A 20,823-nucleotide genomic window follows, 5' to 3' on the forward strand; every position below is an offset into this window, starting at 1 on the left:
CATTCTTAAATGTTGGAATTGCGATAAAAAACATAAGTTTTGATGGAACTGCCCCCAACTTTAGCATGTCCAATGAATTAAATTATAGTTTCAATAAAACTAATATTGGGGATCTTAAAACATTTATTGATAAAAATGGCGGTTTAGTAGATTACAATTATGTTGTTAAACTTAATGGGTTACAAGAAAATTTAGGAAACAAATTGACTACATTATTGGGTTGTAAGAAAAAGGTCTTAATTTAGGAAACAAACTAACTAGAAATTAGCTAAGTTAAATAAATTAGCTACTCAATTATTGAGCCTGTCTGTGGCTGGATTTTTTGTAAAAAAATTTTAAAACTAGATGATATCCAAGGATGCGGACCTGCTGCGAACTTCATATGACTTCTTAACAATTCTTTCGATATTTTGAATTCCCATAAAATGAGTAATTTTAGTTATTTAAAAGCAGTTAGCCCAAGTAACAAAGTATATTCGGGAAATTTAACGATTACATTTCAAATTTGAAACTTCCAAGGTTGTCAATTTTATGCTTAAAAAGAACAGCTGGATTTACTGAAATACTTATAGGTACGTGTTCAATTATAACCACACACAAATTATTCATATAGAAATATTTTTCAGTTCCATAAGAACACATAGGGGTTATAATACTAATTCTACATTCAGGCAGTTTACATCTGCTTTAAAAAAATTTCATAAATGAATATATTTTACATAGAGATAATAACTATGAAGAAAGAAAACAATTATGCTTTCCAGGCAAATTCTATATAAACATATAGTTTGTAAGTGCTCACATACATAGCAGGTTTTGTAAGTTTTGAATTAGGAAACACGTTAAAAATGTGAATATTGTGTTTTTCAACTACATATATAATGATAGAGAACACTTTTTAAATTCATCCAAGCGAAAATATAATTTATACATACGTCTCATTGCTGAATAATTTCAACAATTTCAAAAAGATTCATAAATACAAAATACTAATTAAAGATTGGAATAAATTTAAAACAAACAAATTTTTCCAACTATGATGCCATATAACATTACTTCATTAGAAAATTCTAATATTCTTCTATTTAAAAGCGTTATTGAATTTTTTTTAAACATTAGATTAAGTTTTATTTATAAAAATATGATCAGTTCAGATTGTATTAGGGCTACATTAACAAAAATAATTATATTTAAAGGACAATAAAATATTTATTTCTAAATTTTTGTTATTTTATTTTTTTATATAGTTATGAATATAAAAAATTTTTATATAGCACGTCTTTCATATAACGGATATTGCCGACCGCCATATGCAATTTTCCTTCCTTTACGTTAAATTCAATGAGCGGAACACACCACCTAGTGTCCCTGTCGATAGTGACATTTGTCTTAGTCTAAATAATGTTTGTAAGCCTTCTTTTGCACAATCAAAACATGCTCATGTTGTTATTTACAGTATTTACTCACTGTTGAATTAGAAAAGATAACTTGATAATAAGCCTAAAAATATAGATACATAAGATGGAGGTTACAAATTCAAGTAAGTACTATCCGATTTGAGTTTTCATGAAAAATCATAAAAATTTTTTAGATTTTGATTCACTTTTACCAGAAATAGAAAATGCAATCAATCACAGTTTATTTATTAGTATTGATTGTGAGCTTTCCGGCCTTACTGTTGTTAGGAATATCAATACATTTGATAGTCCCAAAGAATATTATGAAAAAATGCGAAACAACTGTAAGGATTTTTTAGTAATGCAATACGGCATTAGTATTTTTAGGTATATTTCAGATTTGATTATACCAACAATGTCATCTTCAATCTCATTCTCTTTTAGATATGACGAATCTGAACACAATTTCAAGCAAAGAACTTATAATTTTTTTATATTTCGCCGACCTGTTAATAAAAATGTACCTGATCAGCGTTTCCTATGTCAATCATCAAGTATAGATTTTTTAATTGGTAATGGTTTCGATTTTAATAAACTCTTTAAAGAAGGCATTTCTTACCTGACTGAAGAGGAAGCCGAAAGATACAAAGCTAATGTGGATCAAGCATATCAGAAAGCTTTAGAACTAATTGAATCAAAACAGAGTGATGAAGGCCATGATAGCATTCAAATATCTGATAATTCAGTACAATTTGTTGAAGATATTAAGTAAGTTATAAATATTCAAAGTTTGAGTACAATATTTATATGTAACCAATAAAATCAAATTTATATTAACTTCTGGTTGCATCTGCATGTGATATTTAGTGTACTCCATGAGAAATTCATGGACTGTTAATGAAATGCAATAATTTTTTTTAGAAATATTTAAGTGATAAGGTAGGTATATATGAATATAGAACCATGCTAAGGCTCCTAGTTTATAGCTTAGCTCTTGAAGCAAGCAGGATTTGTAACATTTTATAGAGTTTGTAATAGAAAATGTAGATAGAATTGTGAGAGAACATTTATTTAAACAAATAAGTTTTGGGGATTACCAATAGTATTTTAAATATATGTGGAATTCAAAGGTAACTAAAATAATTGTATCAGTGCATACCTACTTATTATATTGCAGATCAAAAATAGACAATTTCCTTGAAAGTGGTGATAAGGAGTTACAACTCCCAAAGTGCAATGCCTATTTTAGAAAGTTGATTTATCAAACTCAAAGAGAATTATATTCTGATCGAATTTCTTTAGAGACAAGACAAATAGAGAATGATAGAATACTCTTTGTTACTAAGCTTAAGACTGCAGAAGAAGAAGCAGAGCTTGCAAAGAAAAAATATGATGAACGCTTAAGAGAAATAGAAAATTTTAGGGGTTTTACAAAAGTTATGAAGTTCATTATCAAATCTGTAAGTTAAAAACACATATTCTGTAAATTGTTGTGTATTAGATATTCCTTTTTAGGGAAAGTTAGTTGTTGGTCACAATGCATGTTTGGATTTCTTTCATACTATTGATAAATTTTTGATTGAACTTCCAGTATTTTATGAAGATTTTAAAGAAATTAGTCATTCCCTATTTTCCAGGTAGGCTTACTGAGTATTTATTTATTATTGATAGTATGAGTAACGTAATATGCATCTACTGAGTGCAATATGCACTTGTGAGCATAGATATTCTTTTGGGAGGTCATAAAAAATGTAGGTATGTGCAATAGATGGATCAAAACTTTGAGATAATGACTGTATCCTAGAACAGCGTAATGGAAAGCACCATATCAATACTGATGTAAGTGTATAAAAGAAAACTATATCAGTATTAGAAATAATAAAATAGCATCAGAGTGTAAGAGAAAAAGTTGAGGAACTCATTGTCTAACATTTGTACCAGTTTAACAAACTGCATTTTTTAGTTCCTCATCCAATATTGGTTCATCTGCCATTATTTCTCCACTCTTCATCCTCCAAAGCATCTATTGTATTATCAATTACTCACTGATATGTTTTAGTGATTCTTCATAAATATTCCCAATTCCTTTTTTATATCTCAATTTATCAATATTGGTCATTTTTACAACAAATGGAATTTATTTAATTTGCAAAATCCTAGGTCTCAATATTTTCACAAGAGTCTCTGATCTCTGCTTCTATTTCTCAAGGTTTTAATATATTTTATAAATAGTTTTTAATTGTTACTTTATTTCCCTCCTTATCAATCTGCATTATTTTCAATAATTTGTTCTGGTTGATTCTAGAGTATTGGATACCAAATATATGTCAAGCAGAGAACCTTTCAGAGATCTTATTCAATCAACAGTATTGAAACAGTTGTTTGATACTTTATCTGAAAAACCATTTGGACTTCCAGAAGTAGGTATGTAAATTTATTTTATTATGAAACCACGGAAACAGCTACAACCACAAAAAGTTGGCGACAGGGTTGTCCTTATGCATAGGCACAAAACTTAGGCCCAAGGCTCTGCAGGGGGAATTTCTTTATAAAATATATAAGATGGTTCGGCAAAATCAATTATAATATCATTAAAACATTTTTTATCTAAAACGAATTTATTTGTTTCCGAATACCTGCTTTTAGAAAAGGACCCTACTCTATGTTAGACCTTATTTTTGATCCTAGTTAAGGTAGTAGGGCATATGATAAAAAATATGATCCATTACTTGTCTTTGTCTTATATATTTGTTATATATTATAAATTTTTAATTTATAACAAAACCTGGAGTTGAATTATGAACTTTTTCAAAGTTTTCATACTCTTCTGTTTAAAAATAATATTGATTGTGAAATTTGCATATCTTTATATACATATTCAATACATATTTCTCACTCTCATCACCTTTACCAAACGACAAGTCAATTTGAGCTGGCATATATATTTAAATTCTCCATTTTGCATTTTATTTCTGAGAAACTTTTTTTACTTGCTCTCAATATAATTCAAATTAAAATATCATATACGTTCCTTGCATTGAAGAATCCTTCTTTAGTTATTTATTTATATTACTAGTTGGATTCTTTTATTTTCATAATTTAATTTTTCTGTTGATGCTCTTGCTTTGGAGGCCCTTGATATATCTTTTTGATAACTGAGTTTAAGTTTATAGTATGCTCATTTTCCTCTATTAGGATTACTTAAGTTTTTTTGTTTATTCATATTATTTTCACATTTCTATTACACTTTACTATTGATGTTCAGATAATAATTTAATGTCTAATGATTATTAATGTATTATCTTTTGTTTGTTGCATTTGTAGTAGTGGAAGAACCTGGAAGAGGATATGATGTAAATGATAATAAGGAACATGAAGCTGGATATGATGCATACATAACTGGACTCTGCTTTTTGGGAATGTGGAAACATCTAGGTTAGTGTCTCTTGGTTCAATCACATTCACTACTACTTCACTTTTAGTTTGTTCACCAGCTGGTATTTTAAGGATAATCTATTTTTATTTTAGGTTTACTGAATAACAGAAGCGATCAAAAAACATTCCATAGCATGGATCTTTTGGAACCTTTTATGAACAAGTGAGTACACATATTTGCAAGGTGTTGGATATGAACAGATTGCTTGTAATATTAACATTTAATATAATCAATCAAAGCTGATTATAAAAAATAACAGTTTGTTGTTTTAAGGAGAATTTGTTACGTTTTCATCATTCAAAAATAACGACCACTAATAATTTTAATTCATATCTTTATATTTTAACAGATTTACAAGGATGTACAAGGTGTTACAGAATTATTTACATTTACATATTTAACTTTTAACCTAAAAAATAGAGAAGATACAACCATATGAAGTAGTGAATTAAGAACCTTATTTTTAGAAGTTATTATTAGACATTAGGATAATTAATTACTTGTTCTCATCACTTCATCCCATATAAATGCAAGGAAATTCATTGTAGGGTCAGTGGGGGTTATTTTGTAACAAAAAAATCCAAGAAAACATCTCTTTTTTCCATAATATTAAAGATTAATTAACGTGTGACATAAAATTACCATCACTTACCTTTCAAAACTAGGTAATATTAATACGGTAATATTAATAAACTCCAAAATATGCACATAAATAAAACAGTTTGACGTATATTTGAAAGTACTGTCTTTCTTATTATACAATGTGAAAACAAAGGATACCTCTATATTTAGGCAAACTACCAGATCTGTAAATTGATGAGGGTGTGGTGTATGGTTATATTGAAGGAAAACGCTGTACGTTTTATGCCGACTCCAGTGATTAATGTAAATAACGACTTACTACAATCGGGAATACAGGGTGGAAAATGAACGACATCTAAATCACTGGGTTTTTTAATCAAAAAACAATTTACAGTCAAGTTCAATACGTATAAATATATTAGTTATAACTAACAACTATATACGTTCATATTTTTATATGATTAATAACTATCTATATATATTTTGATTTGATTATTTTAGGCTAGTAGTGAAAAATTCGAGCTTTATTTAATTATAGACCTTGTTTGTTTAGTAAATTCTTAAATGTACCATAGCTAACTTTTAAATGTTTAACAATATTATGTACATGATTTTGGTTTCTATTAACCTTGTCGTCAACTCAGTTTATATTGGTTTTTTTTTGACCTTCGGTTTTAATAACTACCGCAAGAGTAATTATGGATCACCTTATATATGTATTTTCATAATGCTTTTAGGTTATTTTTAATGACATTGACTGATAATCAGTATATCAATTTGGCTGGAGAAGACAGTAAGCCTAATATAGATAAATATTGATAAACTATTTATATATTATTTTTTAGTGGCAGTTTCTAAAGACCACGTATTTTATCTAAAATTTCCAGAAGATTGGAAATTGAATAATATTCAACAACTGTTCAGCCCATTTGGTAAGTTATATCTCATCGAATTCATATTTTTCATATATTTATGTGTCATATTGTGTACTTTATTTTTTGTAATTTATAGTACTAAACGATAATCTACTTTTGCTTACTTTGCATATGATTTTATTGAGATATTCCCTTGCAATCTTGTGAATAATTTTCATAGAAGATTTTGTATCTAAATAGTAATACTTGATGGAAAGGCCATTGAACACGTTATTCAATAACATTAATACGAATCTAGTGCTCTGTTACAAGTTTAATTAATGAAGGAAAATCTGAAAATGTCAGTATTATTTATTACCCGTTGCACTCACTCTCTTGTCGCTTCATTTGTGATACACTTATTTATCTCAGTAAGCGCTCTTAAATTCTTAGATAATTAAAAGTGTTTACGTTTGCGTTCCAATGTGTGTGATTTGCATTTTATGTTTATACAATGGTGTTTTGTTATTCTTATAATGTTATTTTTACATTATAACCCCTCGTGTAGTTAAGCCGAAAATTTTGATGATAGTTGTGAAATAAGTAATGTGGAAGACGAACTAGATTTTGTGTTCCATGGAGATGATTTGAGTGAAATATTACTAGATGACTTTGGGACAGATCGTGACGTTATAATAGTGAGAGAAAAAAAAAAGAAATCAAATTATTGAATCTGATTCAGAGGAAGAAGATGCACCACCGGCAGACACCAATACATGGAGTGATATTCCCTTCCCACGAATAAACTTATCAACAGGAAATAAAGTTCCAGGGCCATAAATATTTAATATTGATAAAACTGTAGAATTCTTCAAGTTGTATTTTACAGGGGAGTTGGGGGACGAAATTGTATCAGAGACAAGTCACCAACAAATTAAGAAAAATGAAAAAAAACTGAATCAAAATTCAATATGGCATTCATGGTGCTACACTAACACACAGGAATTTTGGGCTTTTATCAGAGTAATCTTGAATATGGGTTGGTCAAATTTGCAAAATTACTTGTCAACAATTAACAATACAAAAATACCTTTCTTTTCAAATGTGTTTACTAGGAATTATTCCATCAATTGTTCTGGATGCTGCATTTTAAAACCGTAGATCAGCAAAGGACAGATATAAGAACTGGTATTCAACGAGTGAGTAATTTTCTGGAATATCTAAATGCAAAATTCGCAGAATATTTTATACTAGTAAGTTTTGTAAGTACTATGTAAGTTTTGAATCAAGGTGTACTCCTAGGCATTTAGTACTAGTGAATTTTGAAATTTGAATGTTATTAAGCTGGAGGACATTGGTCTTTTTTTAAGGTAAATGTTACTTAGACGGATTTTGCTTCATTTGTTTTGATTCTCCACTTGTGTAACTAGGTCTTAATCTTGTTTAGTTGTGTTTGAAGACGCTGTAACTGGATTTTCATCGATTGTAAGTTTAGCTCTATCATCTGCAAATGTTCCATTGATGGTTTCGTCATTAGTCGGTAGGTCTGTTGTAAATAGCACATATAGTAGTGTTCCCAATATATGTAACAATAAATTGATCCGCATTTTTCTTAAATATAAATACATGCACTTTTTACTAATATAGCTCTGGAATTACTGGTTCCTACTATTGCTTATTATGGGTTAATTAGTTAGTAATTTCGAACTTTTCCTTCAATTTATTCTTACGTTACAATGATACTGATCTCATTTTAAGACAAAAATTGGTGTTATTCTCATTCTTGTTCGAAAAACTATGAATTAAATTATGATTATAAACTAAGGGATGAATTGCACAGTATGCACTTAATACTAATTCATATTTTGCTAATGATTACATTAGATGAAAAAGTCTTTAATAACTGTTTTTCAACTTCATAATTGTTTTCTCGACTTTTACTATAAGTTTTAATTGAAGAACATAATTTTCCAGCTCCAATTGAGTAAAACTTAGATTCAATCGATATACTCCAATATTTAAAACAACAATTCCACGTTTTTTTAATGAGTCTGCACTTGTAATATTTTTTTGAAAAATTGTATAAGTTGTAAATGACTTTCGGTTTTATCCTTCGTATTTTATTAATATTTAGAATCTACTTTGAATGTAATCATAACTTTCAAAACATCATTTGACTAAAGGGTTAAAATTTTCATGTATAATAAACTTAGTGATTAATAATTCATTGTTGAAAACAGTCGAGTCCAAGATTATCAGCATTGTCATAAATAAGATTTGTAACTTCCCAAATTGTGCAACTTATTTTTTCAAACCCCTTTTTTCTAAACCAACCTAAAAAATAGGGGGCGTTCATGCTTACAACCCTATACTTAATTTAAACGGTTTTCGTAAAAAAACTTGTAAAAACTTAAACTTACTTATTAAATATATCTGAATTATAAGTATACGTTTTTTTTAAAGAATCTCATATTTTAATTTCGATTTTTTAAGGTAACATATTTGTCTCATGGCTCGATGACACATCGGCATATATAGGGTTGTATAAAAAAGATCAGGCCAAAATTTGCTACAAAACTCTTAAGGGGGGCACCGGATACACAATCCAAACATTCGAAAACAGAAAAAAACAATTGTCGGATAGTAAACTGCCGCCAATAACATCATTGCCAATAACTTCAAAGAAGAGAAAAAGCTCAGAATCTCCGGCACCTAAAAATAAGAAAAGGGATCATCCTGGAATGTAAGTAAGTAGATTAAGTGTTGAAAAACGTTCGCATATAAGTTCTTAACTTCGTAAAAATTCAGTTGTTATTTTGTGTATGTGTGTGTACGTACACACACGTACGTAGAAGTTTTCAAAAGTCTTCATATTCTGATTAGAAAGTGAGTATTTATATTTTTTTCGAGACTTCTTCCAATCTACTAGTGTAAATTTCAATAGAACACAATGTCAAATCAAAACTTTTTCACTTGATTATTAATCTTCTCTTTGAATAGCATATTTTTTTGTCATTTTATTATGTAGATGTACACGTTAAGTCTATAAACAGTGATAATTTTTAAACGATAATTTATTGTACTAAAAAGAAAGTAAAAAACTAATTTAAAAAATGATGAAGATGAAGTTGAAAACAAATCCGTCTCTTTCAGCTAAACAGATTCCAAATCTATTATAAATAAGACCTTATATTACAATCAACTATAATTCTACTACAAATTTGGATTTTTTTCCTTCATTCTTCAAGATTTGTATTTCTATCAAATTCATATCAATATATTTCAAAAAATTGTTTTAAACAACCCCAAAGGAAAAAAATTATTTGGAAATAAATCTGGTGATGTAGGAGTCCACTTGATCGCATCATATGTAATAATTTTATTGAGAGCACCATTCAGATAATTTTAAACAAATTTTGTGGACAAGACTCTTATTTCTTCCAAACCTTCCTTAAAATTGAAGCGAGGGATGGAACTTTAGGAATAATTTGATTTTGTCGAACTTCCAAATAAATATTTATTTCTCGTTTATCCAGAAAGTATTCGTGTTGCATTCCCCTAATGTATTGTAATGTTTTTCAGATTTTTTTATACGATTTCTATCCGTGGGGTTACGTTCTTAATTTATTTAAATACTATACACTACACTTAACTAACGTATAATAATTCACTTATCACTATCACTTAACTAACTCAAATAATTTATTCAAATTCTTCGATTACTTTGCTAATTCGTTCTGTTCACTTCGACTACTTATTTTAAACTGAACAAACTCGTTATACATCCCAAAATAAAATTTTTAAAAAATACGGGAAATAGACCTAATGAGAAATGTTAGCAGAAAATTACACGTAATTGAGGAGCATGGGCCTCTCTATTTAGTTTAAGTGATTAACTTCATTCATTATGACAGATAAGAAAAGTTCCTTAAAAGATACTTGTTACAAAATTGGTTAAATATTTTGTACAAAAATTATCGGGACATACCTACGTGAAATTTTCATTTTGATTCCCCATTATAATTTCACAAAATTCCATCGTTTGATATTGTACTTTATATTTCGTGGTTATTTGTATTATGAAGCAATTTTTGGTGTTGATCTATATGTATAAGTCCAAGTAAAACAAAAGCTAGCCACATACAGATCCTCACCCTAGCTTCTACTGATGCTTAGTGATAATTCTATTAAAATTTATACAGGTAGATTGAAAGTAAATTGGGTATAGATCACACCATTGATATTCTTATGTTGCCCAAAACATTTTTTAACGCTGCAGATGTGTGATTGTATTTAAAATGGGACTTTAATTTATTTAACTACTTATTGGTAGGAATGAATGTTTGAAAAATCATTTTTATATATACTGTTATTTTTTTTCAGAAATAAAGCGTTGAAAAAAATGACGATTGAACCTGAATCAATGGTCGTTGAGAACTCTACGAATAAAACATTCAAAGAAGATGACAATTGGACGTGATTTAATTGTCAAATATTTTTATACATAAATATTAACGGTGTTCCTTAACCCGATTTAAATGAAAATTACTTGAACATCTTCGATCTATATACATTTAAATTTGAGCACAAATGCAATGTTTTAAGTCTTTTGAGAAAATCGGTTTCCCGAGCTCTTGGAAAATAATAGGGGTTTGAATTGTTTTTTCGAAAATTTCTTTCAAATTTCACTTTGAAACAAGCAACAACGACTTCATTGACACTTTGAAATACTTCAACAAATCAATGAATCTCTTGATGTCTATTTTATTTAGAAATACTTTGCATGAATTTCCCTTGAAATGTGGAGAGCCATGCGTGATCTCACTACATGTATTTGAAACATCTGTTTGAAACTCTCGAAGTATGTGTCTGAAAAATGTATTTACAACACCTAAAAGTAGGTGAAGCTCAGGAGGAAGAATCATGTCGAGAAATAGTCTATCTTCATTAGCATCAAATATTGATGAATTTATAAAATTCTGAGCTTTTTTTATCTGCTCCTGCTTCAATTCTGTCTAGATAATTTTTTGTTTCTCCAATTGTTCTATGAGGGCCTAGATCGTGAAGTTCATCTTTTTTAGCATAACACCACATACAAGGATAGCAGCTGGCGTGTATCACAATGCCGACTAGAATATTTGCCAACTTTAGATCTGCAGCAATCGTTCCATTCTACCAAAATTATTGATCCACAATTTTAACCACAACATCGAAGCATTTGTATAATTTTCTTGTGTACTCGGTGCTATAGATGAGATGAATAACTGCTTCACACCAGAAGCTTTAAATTTTTTCGATGTTATTCCTTCACTATACTTCCGACGTGAGTTTGTTTCTGCTGATTTATTTATCTCTGAAAACTCGATGGACACATAATTTCAAAAATCTACCTCTACCATCTATGCCGAACTTCAAATGAGTTTTTGGTATTTGTCGTTTATATTCAACAGTAGCTATGAAATATTCAAGGTTATGACAGTAAACTATTGTTTCTTCAGATATCTTTTCACCGTTGTTCGAATGTATACTCGAGAAATCTATTTCAACTAAAATTTATCGAAGTCATGATTATGCTGCATAAATTCTCTTTTCAAATTATGTTGAATAATTTCACTATTTTTAGAAGCTACTTAAACAGCATTAGCTATTGCGCAAGTTGATCTCAGGCTAAGATTTAATGTTTTTATTTTTTTAAAAACCTTCAATGCTAAGTAAATATTGATTGAAAAATGTCTTTACCCCTCATCTGAGAAAGTGATATGATTGAATCGTTTTTTTCGACAGAAATTCATTGTTTATCAGCTATAACATGTTTTATTAAACATGAAGTAATTTTTTTTACCGTTCAAAGTACAAGATTCATTCACAGCTTTTTAAAATTTTGTTACAAGAGATGCTTTGGAGCATGAATGTTTGATTGTTCGTTTAGTTAAATAGAAGCATTTACCACATCACCACGGAAAAACAATTTTAACCCCTATTATTTCCCAAGAGCTCGGAAACGGATTTTCTGAATAGGTTTAAAACATTGCATTTGTGCTCTAGTTTAAGTATATACGTAGATTGAAGATGTTCAAGTAATTTTCATTTAAGTCTAGTTAAAGAACACCGTTTATTATCTATCTAGATCTGCATCTATGTAGATGCACAAAAAAGAAAAGACATATTCTGTTAAAATGTTTATTGTAAAATACAAATAAAATCTCAATAATATACTTTCACATTATTTACTGTCCGACTGAGAAAATTTTTCTAGTATTGCATCAAATTCTGGCGCACGAGATTCCCAATAATCCAGTGTACTTTGAAGTTCTTCAGCAGTAGGCACTCTTGGATTGATAGAGGGTGGATTTTTAACCATATGATAGAATCGTCCCCACTGAATCATAAAACTATTGCCACTACAAAAAGGTGGTTCCTGAAAAAAAGTTTCAATTATAATTTAGTTAACACAAAAAAATCAGATTAATGAGCTAGAATAAAAGTTCATTATGTTTCTCTATTATACCTTTTCGATCCCCTTTCTGGTTCACAAACCCTTCTAACAGTAGGTATTGAAACTGGAGAATTTATACAGTATTGAGTACTTTTATCAAAGCATTATACTTTTTTGATAGATATTGGCATAACATCTATTAACATAGTGGTCAAAGAAGTCATGATATATTTATTTTGATCTGATTCAGTCAAAAAAATTTTTACACAAAACTAAAAATTTACTTAAGGGTATTAATATAGGATACATATTAAGAGCTAGTAGCTTAGTCATTCTATCATTTACAGGTCTTTTCTCCAAAAATGGAAGGCACGGATTAAGATCAATTTTGAACATATCTTCAATTAATTATCTAATAGAATCTGATATTACTTTGGGTCTGGGAAGACTTTTGCAAATAATCATAATATGAATAACAATTACCCATTCTGTGTAATCGAATGGATCTGGTGGGTCTACTGATAGATTATTCAATTTTGCTGCCAATTCAGTAACTGAGTTCCCGTTAGCTTCTTGTTGACCATTATCGTCATTTTTATCTCCTATATTTTTGGTTTCCACTTCTGTTGTACTGGTTTCTATATCAGTCATTTTATTTTCCACTTCTGTTGTTTTGTCTTTTTCGATCTTGGCATGTCTTTTTTTTCTTTTATACACACCAATGGATTTCCAAATGTCCTTTTCTGCTTTACGGGTTTTATAATCAGGGAAATCAGAGGCTCTGAATTCTCTCGTTGTAGCAAAAGGAAAACGATCGTTGCGTCTCTCGACTTTTCTTTTCAGCCTTGCATAATACTGCTCCTCACTAAAAATAAACAATTTGGTTCCGAATGTTTGAGTGAGTTATAAATATTCAACATTAAACATTTTCAACTTGAGGAATAAAAAGTATAATTTTTTTAATTAAATCAGAGGTTTCAAAGTTTAAACTTATTTTCTACTTCTCATTGCCAAACTGGTATGATAAACATTCATCATCATTGAAAACAATTTCACAATAAATTACTAAATAATCGATAGTAAACAAACTCTTATAAACAGTGTAATTGTTATTGACAATTTTATTTGATTTTTAGTAGTTTTTTTTTTCTTCAATATATCAGTCACCTTCACAACTTATTTACTGATAGTATTTTAAAATAGAGTAATAGACTTTTCATTAATTTTGGTTATCAGTGAAATTTAGTTCATGGCTAATTTATTTATAAAATTAGTGGAAAATTTATTAGAACTGCATATTCCTTATGCATTTATCATATTTAGTTAAATATTGACACATTAAGTTAATATAAATGGCATTTAAAAATTTTTATTCATTCATATTTAATGTTAATGTTAATTTGTAATAACATTTGAACTGATTATAATTTATCAAAATAAAAGGAAGATAAATGCTATAAGAATAGGGAAGTGGCAATAATTTTAGTAAGATTTAAACAGAGTGAGGCCACTATTAAAACAGGGCACAAGATAAAGATTTGGGGCCTTGTATACACTGCGACCCAAAGGATCTGTTTGGTCCCCCTTTCTTGCTGTTATACTGGAGAACCCAGTGTTTACTGCTCATACATTAATCCCACTCCTTTTAAAAATTCTACAATATGTGATGGCTTTAATTGCCAGAGATCTTCATCTTCTATTTCATACTCACCTAGGTGTAGTGCTCTGGAGCTCCTTAGGAAATCATAAATGAATATGACTTTGAGAAGATAGTTGACACTGAATAAATAAATTTTGGTACATTGTTGATTTCTTGTGATATTGAAAAAAAATTTATCAAAATTCCAATTTTTAATCTCTTTGAAAAAAAAAATGAATAGATGTTGGTGATAGTAAAATAAATAAAGAAAATTATTGAAAAAATGGAGTTGAAAATTAATCAAGAAACCGACATTCCAGAACTTATTTTGCCAGCTATTTATACGAAATTCAGAAATTTGCCTTTACAATTAGGAGCAATAAATGAAAATTTTTAGTTAGATATATACATAAAAAAAAAGATCTAAAGATTCGTTACATATAAGTCTAAAGTCCCCATATTTTCATTCCACTTATCTTACACTCATCCACTCCTAAACAACTAAATTTTATGTTTTCAACTTTTAGCAATATTGAAAAAACTCTTTGGTCCTTTGTTTTTGTTAACATAGGAGAACCTTATCTCTGATATAAAACAATAAAGTGTATTCAATGTCTTATAAAAAAATTTAGTGAACTACTGTAACTTGAATACCACTTACTCTTCACTACTTGCACTTTCCGAGGTTGAATGATGATAAGAATAATCACTATTTACATCGGATTCTTCAAGTTCTTCTTGTGTCTGTTTCTGTGTCTGTGTTTGTGCCTGTGTAGGTGAGATGGTCATTTTCGTGCGATATGCAACCGAGAGACTTAATGTACCAATCGGGGTACATATTTGACCAATTTGAACTTGGTTAAAATCATCACCTAGGCACTGAATCAAAGGTTCAGCTATAAAATAAAAAGAAAAATTGATTTATTTTCATATAATAACTATTATGATTTATTATGTTGCATTATTCTATGTAAGAAAATTTGACTAGAAATTACATGATCATAATATATTTACAGTGCTGCTCAATTTTATTTTTTTTTTCAACAAAATCTGCTAAAAATTTTGTTTATTTCTCAATAAATTCAATATGGAAGAATTGTAAGGGGGTTGCTACTTGAGTATAAATATTTATAATTGAATATGGCTTTGTTGTTTTTCAAAATATTCTCCATTAAGATCAATACAATTTTGCATGCATTGGAACAAACTGTCAAAGCATTTTTTTCCATTCCGATTGAGGTACCTCCAAAACATGTGATTTGAACGAATCTTCAGGTGTACAAAAACATTGCCCTTGCAATTTATTTTTGATCTGCGGGAATAAGAAATCATTTGGTGCCAAACAAGGGCTATACAGTGGATGACCTATCAATTTGATGTTGTAACACTGTTCAAAAAATTTTTGTTTCAACTCAACTCATTGTCGTGGTGGAGAATGATTTGTCTTCTGCGATTGGTTTCCCTGATTTTTTAAACACTTCTGACAAACAAATGGTAGTGTACCAATCAGAATTGACCGTTCTACGTTGCTCTAATGGAACGGTGGAGACATGTTCAATTATTTCGAAGATTTGGAAAGACAGACTATTGTTGTTCAGTTTCAGAGTCACATTCATAGATTCATTTTTCAGCATTTCTTTGCACCAATTGTCACGAGCTTTTTTTGAGTGATTGTCAAATTATGCAGTATCCAAAAAGAACAAATCTTTTTGACAGGAAAATGTTCGCGGAATATTGAAAGTATCCGAGTGAAACTAATGTATAAGTAGGCCTCAATTTCACGGTATGTGACGTTCTTGCAATATTAGTTTATGTACAGCATCGATGTTTTCTGGCATATTCACATATCTCAAAATTTAATTAGCAACCTTCTGTGAAGTAATAAAAGTACATATTTTGAGCATTTACTTTTATAGTACAAAAATTAATAGAAATTTTAAATTATCGAAATGAATTAAATGAGTTAATAAATTTTATGCACTCAAATTAAATTCTAACATAATTTTTTCACCAACTTTGGTTACAGAAGATTCATAATGAAAAATATTTTATTACCTAAAAACTTGAAATAGTAAGTAAAATATCTCACATTTTCAGAGTAATGGTAGGAAAAAAGTAATTGAGATAGACTGTGTAAATTGTTACATTATAATGATTCTCAAATTAAAAAAAAAATAGAGAACATAATATAATTTTTATTCCTGGCAGATTATAAAAATAATGTCCATCTTAAAGTAATCTCTCATCTTCATAAATATTTTTGAAATTTGGAGTTAATATTTTTTAGACATTCTTTTACCTAGACTATATTTTTTTAAAGTACCTACAAAATATTTGAATAATTATGAATGAGATATAATTATTATGAACAAACAATTTTCCTTGACTTTTGTCGACCATACAACTGAAGGTCACATTCCTATTCTTTTCAATACAATATGCTTTTTCCGTTTAAGCTATTACTTCCTTCTAATTTACATATATCCTATAAGAAAGTAGTTATAATTAAGACAAATGGGCAACCTTGTTGTTCAAGGTAAATTATTGCTGTAGAATAGTAATTTTGATGATATGATGGAATATGGTCGCTAGAAATTACATTTACCCATGTTTTGCGATAATAAAAACTTTCATTGATGTACAAGAAGTGACAAGAACATTTGTTGTCTATGGAGAAATGTGATAAAAAATATTGATAAACTTGCTAAGAAACTATTCAGCGGTGGTCGGAACATCCCATTAGGATTTAAGCATAAAAGAAGAAAAAGGTGTATAGGACCATTTTAACTATTCTGTGACACATTAATATTGGAATAAAAGTAATTGTTATAGATTTTTCTTATTAAAAGGTTGTTATTCAAATTATGAAGGATGTTTACATGTATTTTGTGAAATTAATTTAAAAAATTATGTAAATTCATTCAAAAAATGGATGTGTTACGTCAATACTTGGTATTAACATTAACTTCCTTTCACATGAATTAATGCGACTATTTTTATTAAAATTATCAAGCCTGCTATACATTTAAATAGTGTAAATATGAATTAAATTTTTAATATTTGGAGAATTTGCTGCATGTGTGCATGGCAATAACTTTTGCAACTCAATTTTCATATTTATGATATCTAGTATAGTTCTTTGAATCAGATAATCTATATACATTAGGGACAAAGTTTCATAAGTATATGTGTATGATATAGATGATTAATTGCACTCAACATCTCAATTTATATATGTTTAAAAAATTGAATAAAGAGATTTTTAATGTAACTTGATTTTAACTTGTATCTATTTAGATAGAAAACATTCTACATAAACAGACTATTATAAAAATTTGTTATTATGCAAGAGATTATTTTCAGTAAATAGTTTTCAATAGTTATTAATCATTATCACAAGCAATCCATCTATAATTTCTAGAATTGATTATAAGTTAACAAAGAGAGCTGATAGCAAGTTCATATAATATTATATTAGCTATACAGGAGGTATAATATTAAAACTGTATTTCGCAACAAAAAGGAGAGAGTTTACAAGTATTTTAGTCAATAAAATATATGAGGATTACATAAGGAGAAAATGTATCAAAGTATGCAACAAATAAAATTTTCAGGAGATGTAAGCACAGTCAGATTATGTCATGTTCAATACTTCAGATATTGATACAGTTTTGCATACAATCCAATCTGAAGCACAGCAGACCAAATTTTTACTTTAAAAATAATTCAAAGCATTAATCAAGACCAAAATCCAAAACTACATCTACTATTTATGGATTATAAACAAGTTTAAGATACAATAGAGAGGGCAGTTGTATGAGGCTTTAGGGTTTTTTGGTGACCCCAGGAAACTTACAAGAATGGTGAAACTGACTTTGAATAGAACTGAAATCAAAGTATCATCTGAAGGAAAGCAATCAGAAAGTTTTCAAGGAAAAAGAGAGCTGAAGCAGGGAGACCCTTTATCCACTTTTTAACCTTGAATTAGAGGTAATCAAAAGAAAAGTCTAAATCAGACACAAGATTTGATCTATCACCGGAAGCACAAATTTCAGCAAAAGCAGACGATATTGTGTTATTAGCCAGATCCCAGAGGGAATTGGAAAAAGGATTCAAAAAGATTTGGCATCAGGATCAATGGTGAAAGAAATAAATACATGGAAATGCACTGGCGAATGGTAGAATCAGGTAGAAAACAGACCTTTCAGGATGGAAAACGAGAAATATCATTTGGAAAAGTTGAGTCCTTCGGCTATTTAGGTGTGCCCCACCATAGATTAATTTAGTAAATAAAATATTTTGTGTAATATGGTAATTTTCTATAAAATAAGTACTGAGACATTATATATGCATAAGAGTTATTGAAGAATTATTTTATTTAAAATTTTTCAATTTGTACATGAATAAAAATTTATGAATAATGATTTTTTCGCTTTGTTAATCAGTTAATTTTGTTTATTGTTTTTTTTTTGGTGGAAGATGAAAACTCCAAAGAGCCTCACATCCAGAGTTGATGAGAATACTCCAGTTTTGTTTACTTGTAGCCTCTAGTGAATGAGAGTTTAGTTTACATTACCTTATTAATTTAGTAGCTTAGAAAGTCTTCTGAAAAATTTCCTAGATAACCCACAACTCTATATGAAAGTAAAAATATTGGTGTGAAGATAGTGTAGATGTTGTGTGAAAACATTTGTTTTAACTTAGTGTTAAATATACTAACCTAAAAAGACACGATAACAAATAACGAAGGAATCAGGACCTTGTCTTCGAGAAAGTTTATAAGCAGGAACAGCTCGTGTAATAGATACAAGTGTTTTGAGTAATGTACCCATACGATTATATATTGTATGCACTATTCTTGTAGTAGGATCACATTGCTCTGGTAACATACTCAAACACCAATTTTCTAAAACCATGCGATCCCCTTCTGAAGTGCGTAATGAAATTTCTACACACAGGGGTAACTTTGATGACAGAATTTCACCATTCAAAACTCTTTTTGTTTCTGCAAGAACATCTGGTAGATCACTAATATTCAAATTGAACTGGAACAAATAAAAATATTATGATGAGTAGAATAACATACCGGAGGGCGGATTTTCGAATATTACCCAGTCTGTGCCTGTTGTTTGGGGCCTACAGTTTGTTGATACTTTTTCTCCAAGTCGTGACTGTACTATAATTTGGGTACACTTGAGTGCCAAAAACTTTGTGAATTTATCTAATTCTCGTTTTTCTAAGATGCTCAACTTCATTGTTACAAATATTTTTCAGGTTTATTTATTACACAAGCACATTTCAATTGGAATCTTTATTAACACTTTACATGTCAATGCTTTTTTTGCCACAACATTTCTATCACTCCCACGTCAAATTCCGCACATAACATATAACGCGAAATAGAGAACAACAACGCCTTCTTTCTCACATATATGTACAAATTCGTACTATTCTAATTGACGTAATTTTATTTTGAAACTTCTCACAGATCATGCAATTAGCATTGAACCGAGACGACGGAGTTCATAGAACTTTGACTTCAGAGGGAGGTTACGATATTGTCATTTTTTAGGTCAATTTTGAAATTGTCATATTATTTTTACACAAGAAACTTCTTTATGTTTCAAATCAATATGTGAAAAAATGTGGAAAAACTTATAAGCAGTTACCTCGTTGATGTTTGATGCAATTTTCCACATATTTTGGTGCGATTATCTTATTTATAGGGGAGTTTTATATACGGTTGATTGATGTCAAGTACGAGTACGTTAGTCATGAATTTATCATAGTTTTGTGTTCCGTGTAAGTCTGCTAAAAATCGAAAGAGTTTTATAAATCTTTGATTGCAGACTTTTTTGTTTTCTGTGTCTTGTTACTTTATGACAAATATATTTTTAAAATAGAGGGTATTTTCGTTTCTATTATTGAATTATCAAGTGTTACATTAAATGGTAAATGTGGAGGTACCATGTCTAGTTCCCTTTCAAAGAATTACAAGGTGTATTCATCACTCACCCACTTTTATATGTATATAAAAATTGTCATTATAATTCAAAACAAAAGTATAGAGAATAATTCATGCAGTTCAAATTCATTTTTCTTATCTTCATAAACGAATTCAATTATTTTTCTTCTAATAAAGGTTACAGCTTGACACTTGATCACAGAACACAGTCGATTTAACAAATTTCACTTCCGCTGCCGCTACTTAGCCATATATGTAATACTCCTATATGGACAGTTCTTATGGGTAAAAACGTCTACTACTACTTCTTTTTTCTCAACAAAAGGAAAGTGGCACAACTTTTATTAGAAATAACATTGATCAGATGGGATTTTCGATTCGAGTACAGGAATTTAGTTTTTCGAAAACTGATTACAATTCAAATTAATAATCAATTTCTTGAAATGGATAGAAATCATTTCATTTTTTGTAACTTAATCAAAAATAATTTTCAACTATGATAAACTGGAAACGC

The 20,823-nt window shown here is 29.1% G+C and overlaps 2 protein-coding genes across 2 annotated transcripts; one reads left to right on the forward strand and one right to left on the reverse strand.

Annotated features, from left to right (window-relative positions):
- Positions 1-1,324: 1,324 nt before the first annotated feature.
- On the forward strand, positions 1,325-12,482 carry LOC130452520 (poly(A)-specific ribonuclease PARN-like). The gene is made up of 12 exons (XM_056791854.1): positions 1,325-1,540; positions 1,592-1,784; positions 1,842-2,165; positions 2,575-2,857; positions 2,913-3,034; positions 3,703-3,821; positions 4,722-4,832; positions 4,926-4,995; positions 6,153-6,208; positions 6,261-6,347; positions 8,763-9,012; positions 10,653-12,482. Exons 1-12 carry the CDS (start codon positions 1,522-1,524, stop codon positions 10,747-10,749), a joined length of 1,731 nt encoding a protein of 576 aa, XP_056647832.1. The 5' UTR covers positions 1,325-1,521; the 3' UTR covers positions 10,750-12,482.
- LOC130452531 (autophagy-related protein 13) lies at positions 12,434-20,537 on the reverse strand. Its single transcript, XM_056791866.1, has 5 exons — positions 19,456-20,537; positions 19,065-19,389; positions 15,006-15,240; positions 13,189-13,570; positions 12,434-12,687 (listed from the first exon to the last, which is right to left on the reverse strand). Exons 1-5 carry the CDS (start codon positions 19,597-19,599, stop codon positions 12,493-12,495), a joined length of 1,281 nt encoding a protein of 426 aa, XP_056647844.1. The 5' UTR covers positions 19,600-20,537; the 3' UTR covers positions 12,434-12,492.
- Between the last annotated feature and the right edge of the window lie 286 nt (positions 20,538-20,823).

Source organism: Diorhabda sublineata, chromosome 1 (genome assembly GCF_026230105.1).
Source record: "Diorhabda sublineata isolate icDioSubl1.1 chromosome 1, icDioSubl1.1, whole genome shotgun sequence".
Lineage (NCBI taxonomy): Eukaryota > Metazoa > Arthropoda > Insecta > Coleoptera > Chrysomelidae > Diorhabda > Diorhabda sublineata.

Bases quoted from the DNA above. Each gene is read 5' to 3' on its own strand.
- LOC130452520 (XM_056791854.1), top strand. The intron at 4,833-4,925 runs GTTAGTGTCTCT...TTTTTATTTTAG, and splicing joins GGGAATGTGGAAACATCTAG to GTTTACTGAATAACAGAAGC. The intron at 6,209-6,260 runs GTAAGCCTAATA...ATTATTTTTTAG, and splicing joins CAATTTGGCTGGAGAAGACA to TGGCAGTTTCTAAAGACCAC.
- LOC130452531 (XM_056791866.1), bottom strand. From the start codon at position 19,599: ATGAAGTTGAGCATCTTAGAAAAACGAGAATTAGATAAATTCACAAAG. The intron at 15,241-19,064 runs GTTAGTATATTT...TTTATTTTATAG, and splicing joins TTGTTATCGTGTCTTTTTAG to CTGAACCTTTGATTCAGTGC. The intron at 12,688-13,188 runs GTAATTGTTATT...ACTTTTTTTCAG, and splicing joins CATTCGATTACACAGAATGG to GAACCACCTTTTTGTAGTGG.